This window comes from Anomaloglossus baeobatrachus, chromosome 1, assembly GCF_048569485.1.
Source record: "Anomaloglossus baeobatrachus isolate aAnoBae1 chromosome 1, aAnoBae1.hap1, whole genome shotgun sequence".
Taxonomy (NCBI): Eukaryota; Metazoa; Chordata; class Amphibia; order Anura; family Aromobatidae; genus Anomaloglossus; species Anomaloglossus baeobatrachus.
The window spans coordinates 64045448-64051447 of NC_134353.1; the positions used below are offsets into that span (position 1 = coordinate 64045448).

The following is a 6000-nucleotide window of genomic DNA, read 5'->3' on the forward strand; positions in this document are numbered from 1 at the left end:
AACATCCAGCACTTCAGCCCCTTCTGCGGTAACACGGAGCAGCAGATTAGGCGAGCTGACATTAAGGCGCCTCATAAGTAACGGCAAGGGTGATGCATAGGCCGAGACTAGGCCGGGCCCCTCAGCCGCAGCGCCCGGTCCTGGTAGGACATAGGGACGTGGGTCACCAGTCGGTTCTGCTGCATCCATTCCCCCTCCGTACCTCGGGGCAGTTGTAAGCAGCTCCTCCACCTCGTTGGTCCACTGCTCCATCATCCGGAAGATCTGATCCTGTTGACGCTGGTGGAACTGCATCACCCGGGCCTTCATCCAGGCCACGGTCTCGAGCTCAGGGTCTGGCACAGTCTCTACTGGGACTTCCGGCACCATGTTGTTAAGGGGTCGCGGTTCCAGCGGTTCCCCTTGGTACACTTCAGGACCGTCTTGGACGTCTGCAGCCGGCTGGTCCGCCGAAGCGGCTGGGCAGGGTATCGCTACCGGTTGGGCAGGTAGCGGGCCTAATGGCGGTGCGGCAGCAGCTATTACGGGTAGCAGGGAGAGAGGCAGGGTGAGCGGAAGCAGGCCGGGCCCCTCGGCTCCAACGGCCGGTCCCTCAGGAATACAGGGGCGTGGGTCGCTTACCCGCTCCTCCAAATCCTCTTCTGCCTCGCGTCTCCACATAGCAGCCACCACGTCCGCCATGTCGGTCTCCCACTCCTCCAGGAGGAGTTGCATATGAGCCTGCAGACGGTTACTCAGCGGGACGGTTCGGTCCCTCAACCACGTCGCCGTGCCAGGCGCGGGGGCTTCCTCCTTGTGAGCAGGGTTTTGCATCTTGATAACGAGGTCTTCCAGGAACCCAATATCGCTGCAGAGTCCTGGCGTCCCTGCTTTTATAGCCGCAGCTACATGCGTCCAGCCGCCATCGCGTCCCCCTTAGCTCTTTCCGGCCCCTCCTCTCTCGGGGCGGGGTTTTGGCCTTCGCGCCTCTACTGCTCGAGAAGACGCTCGAGCGGGAACTTTTCGCGACAAAGATGGCGGCTTCTGAAATTTTTCTGCCGGATACCTCCGGCGGTAACAAGGCGCACCTCTACCAGACGGCAGAGCAGTAAGATCCTGTTCGTGACGCCAAGTTGTCGCGGGCGGGGAGGAGGGTGTCAGCACACCGCGCTCACCCCCTTCTGCTCGGGTCCGGCGGCTGCTGCTCAGTGGTGGCTCGAGCGGTGGGCCGGATCCCGGGGGTTTCTCGAGCGGCACTCCTCGCCCGTGAGTGAAAGGGGTTTGTTGGGTGTGGGGATGATTATTGTCCGTGACGCCACCCACGGTTGTGGTGATTTCACCACCGCTGCTCTATACGGGGCTCCCGGGGATGGTGATGCGGAGCAGCCAGGTGTTGTGTTGCCCCTCCGTGGGTAGGGGTTGGTGATCCCGGGGCCCGGTGATGGTGAGGGAGGTGCAGGGCCCGGTGGGCGCAGGGACGCGGGGGCAGCGCTGTGCCTTGCGGCACTGTGGTACTCACTCAGCCTGAGACGTGACACAGTTTTTACGGTAAACCAACGGCTGGATAGACGGTCCCACGGACGGCTGCACTTGCTCTCCCGGTAGGTGACGGTGATGTCCCTTTTCCTTGCACCTTGATGAACTGGTTGGTTGCGATGGGTCCCCACCGGTAACCCGCTCCCCGGCTTCAAGCTGGACCGGGGGAGCTCTACTCTTTGCCCGCAGGCGCTGGCCCTAAGAAACGGGTGCCTTGGCGGTGGCGGTGTCTCTTCTATACTGGCTGGGCTGTTGCCTTCAATCGGGACTTTGTTGTTGGGGGATCTACGTCCCCTTCACTGACGGATTTGGCAAATTTGGCGACTCCTAGCCTTGCCGGGGTCCGAGAGGCCCCTGCCCTGGTGCTGACTGTCCTTCGGAACACTGCTCCAGACCGCCGGGCACACAGCCAACGGGGTCCTTCCAGGAACTTCCAAACGGTCCCCCTCCAGACAGTCACCGCCGTTGCTGACCTTGCTGACCTGGCCCTACACAAAGCTGGACCCTTCAGGCTTTCCTTCTTTCTTGTCACCTCACTTGCTTTCCTCCTTTTCCACTTTTCTACTTTCCTACTTTCACTTAGTTGTTTACTCCTTCACTTAGCTCCTCACTCCTGCTCCTCCCTGAGCTATCTGGACTCGAGCCCTGCCTGGGCTAATCTGCCTGGTTACTTCCCGCCTCCAAAGCTGTGACCTCCTCGGTGGGCGGAGCCAACCGCCTGGCCCACCCCCTGGTGTGAATCACCAGCCTCTGGAGGAAGGCAACAAGGATTTTTGGTTAGCTGTGGTGTTCCTACCTGGGATGTAAGGTGTGGTGGTGTGTGACCTGTGTCCCCTGGCTTGCCCAGGGCGACACATTGACACAGATAGAGACAGACACAGATAGAGACAGACACAGAGACACAAAGATAGAGACAGACAGAGAGACTGATACAGAGACAGACAGAGAGATAGACACAGACAGACACACAGAGACAGAAAGGGAAAGAGACAGACAGACAGATAGAGACTGGGAGAGAGACAGAGAGACAGTTACTATCCCGGGCAACGCCCGGGTACTACAGCTAATATCTATCTATATATATATATATATATATATATATATATATATATATATATATATATATATATATATATATATATATATATATATATATACACATATAGATATATAGATACACACATATAGATACACACACACACACATACACACACACAGGAGATCAAAATTAGAGAGCAACACACAATTTCCTAAATGTTGCAGTCATTGTGTTGTCCTATGTGATTATATCCTAACATGAGAAAACTTGCAGTATTTTCTGCTTTTTTCATAAATTGAATTTATTGTAAAGCAAATAATAAAATTATAAATGAGATAAATACAAAGAACACGGATCAAAATTAGAGAACACTTTCAGATCCCTGCAAGATATTGGGGTTAATCTGGCACATGGTGCTAATTTCCTTAATTATCTGACAAACCCTATGTAACTGGCAGCCTAACTTTCCAGTTTGCACTGACTTTGCATAAATGGTATGCTGCTCCAAAGTGACTGAAACCCTCCAGCAGCAAGTTATCCAGATGAAGGCCAAGAGGCGGAGCCTATCAGCCACACCGAGAGAAGTTGGTCATTCCCAGTCTGTGATTTTGAGAATATTGCTTCTTTGCAACATCACAAACTCTTTCAAGTCCACCAAGAAGGCTGGTTGCTCTCGAAAGACAAATACAAGAGGACAGGATAATGCAGAGAATCTCCATGGGTAATTGTTTCAACATTGCAGCTGGAACTGCTCGCCAGTTCAGCACTGAACAAGGTAAGGATCTGTCTCATCATACAGTGTCACGACAATTAAGAGCATTTGGACTGAAAGCCCACTCTGCAGTGACCAAACCTCTCATTAGCACTAAGGCGGGCTTTGCACGTTGCGACATCGCAAGCCGATGCTGCGATGTCGCACGCGATAGTCCCCGCCCCCGTCACAGGTACGATATCGTGTGATAGCTGGCGTAGCGAAAATTATCGCTACACCAGCTTCACATGCACTTACCTGCCCTGCGTCCGTCGCTCTGGCTGGCAACCCGCCTCCTTCCTAAGGGGGCGGATCGTGCGGCATCATAGCGACGTCACACGGCAGGCGGCCAATAGCGGCGGAGGGACGGAGATGAGCAGGAAGTAAACATCCCGCCCACCTCCTTCCTTCCGCACATCCTACGGAAGTGATGTGTGCTGCCGCAGGAACGAGGAACAACATCGGACCGTCGCGTCAGCGTAATTATGGATTACGCCGACGCTGCACCGATGATACGATTACGACGATTTTGCGCTCGTTAATCGTATCATCTAGGCTTTACCCACTACGATGTTGCATGCGATGCCGGATGTGCGTCACTTTCAATTTGACCCCACCGACATCGCACCTGCGATGTCGTAGTGTGCAAAGCCCGCCTAAGAATCAAAAGGCTAGACTCCCTTTTTGGTGCAGAGCATGTTGTGGGGACAGAGAAGTGTCCACAGTTCATTTTAGTGATGAAAGCAAGTTTAATTTATTTGGGTCTGATGGGAAACATTATGTTCGTCGACAAACTGGGGAAAGATTGAACCCAAAGTGTATTAAGAAGTCAGTGAAAGGTTGTGGAGGAAGGGTCATGGTTTGAGAAATGTTTTCTGCAGCAGCAGTTGGACCTCTCATACAGCTACATGGCAGAATAAATGCAAGTGTGGATCAGAACCTTCTTCACAACACGTGGTTCCTTACTTGCATTCATCACTCAATCAGCCAGCATTTCTCATGCAGGACAATGTCCCATGCCGCACAGCAAAACGGGGAAAGCAGTTCCTTCAAACAGAAAACATGGACACAATGAAATGGCCAGTTTGTGGATGGTACAGAAATGAATTCCAGAGCATCCAAAAAGAGAACATTTTTTTTTACTTAATATCTGGAATCAGCACCTTCATTTAGGTAGAATCAGCAAAAATACTTCGCTCAGCAGAATTTTTATTTTTCGTATGTAAACCAGTGATATTTGTATTTTATTGTTGTCTGGAATATGTGCCGAATACTGACCTTGGCTGGACAAAGCTGTGATGATCCATTCTGAAACAGCATGGTCAGTACAATGGCCTGAGCCCGCCTGATATCATCTAGTAGGCTACACTGCTGCTCCTGATCCATAGACCAAATGTTCTGCAGATTAACCCCTTCACTTGTCTTATTAAACTTCCTCTTAACTTCAACTTCTGGAAGACTCCTCTCGGGCTTTTCAGATGAATGTCTTTTTAATTCAGGAAAAGGAAGCGACTGACCTTCTGCATTTGTACCTAATGCTAAGAGCACCTTCCTGTGTGTTTCACTGTCTGCACCCTGCTGTTCTATAGATGAAGGGATATTCATGGATGGTTGCGCTTGATCTTTATCTGCATCGATCCTGCTCATAATACTGGATGACAGAGATGTGGTAATGAATTGAAGCTTCTCGGGTAATTCAGTATTAGCAGACTGTTAACAAAACACAAACATCGTTATTAGTAGATTTTTGCTAGGTTCACATGAGGAGCAGATTTTATGTATTAATGACTGTTTACATGACACCTGTCTTCATTATCTAAAATACCCTAGGCCCTGCATGCTGCTTTTCTTTTATGCATATTTTTGGTGCAATTTGTTGCCCAAATTTGCATGTCTCGCCTTATCCCAGCAAAGTCAATGAGAATTCTGAAGTGCTGTGTACTCGTTGCTTCATTTTTCCTTGCAGTTTTGGGTGCAGAAAAAAAGCAGCATGTCAATTGTTGGTGCGTTTCTTTCCTATACTTTCTAGCCATTGATTTAAAAAAAAAAAAATAAAAATGCATGGCCCAAAAACGCACCAAAAATGCATGCATTTTTTGCTGCGTTTTTCTGCCACAAGGTGCAGTTTTTGGTATAGAAAATTTCTGCAACCAAAGACACAGCGTACACCAGACCTGGGCAAGGGGCGGCCCGCGGGACACATCCGGGCCACCTATTCTCTGTGACCGGCCCGCCTGGTTCACGGCGTCGTTGCTGGCCGGTCAGTGATGAGGGCAATCTGACCTGTTGTCCGGAGCTCCAGGCTCCGGGGAGGTCCCTGGTCAGATCGCCTTCATCACACGCTGCGTGCCGGGCAGGAAGCGATCCTGCAGCTCCACACAGTGTAGGCAGCGGAACGCAGGAATCTCTCCTCTGTTCCCTGCCCGATACCTTTCTCTGTTACACACGCGCGCCCTGATATCGTCAGTACGGCGCGCGTGTGTCATTTGAAAAGTTCCCGCCCGGCAGGAAAAGAAGCTGCAGCAGCCGGGGCCCGTACGGAGAGAAGCAGTGGCGGGGGCCCGTACAAGAACAGCAGCGGCGGGGGCCCGTACAAGAGAAGCAGCGGCGGGGGCCCATACAAGAGAAACAGCGGCGGGGGCCCGTACGGAGAGAAGCAGCGGCGGGGGCCCATACAAGAGAAGCAGCGGCGGGG

At 51.9% G+C, this 6000-nt stretch overlaps 1 protein-coding gene across 1 annotated transcript in view; it reads right to left on the reverse strand.

Moving 5' to 3' along the window:
• Window positions 1-4999, reverse strand: part of POLN (DNA polymerase nu) — a 270736-nt gene extending 265737 nt beyond the window's left edge. The window contains exon 1 of the mRNA XM_075332945.1: window positions 4584-4999. Within this exon, the coding sequence (XP_075189060.1) occupies window positions 4584-4952 (369 nt within the window). The 5' untranslated portion in view covers window positions 4953-4999. The remainder of the gene's footprint in view (window positions 1-4583) is intronic.
• Between the last annotated feature and the right edge of the window lie 1001 nt (window positions 5000-6000).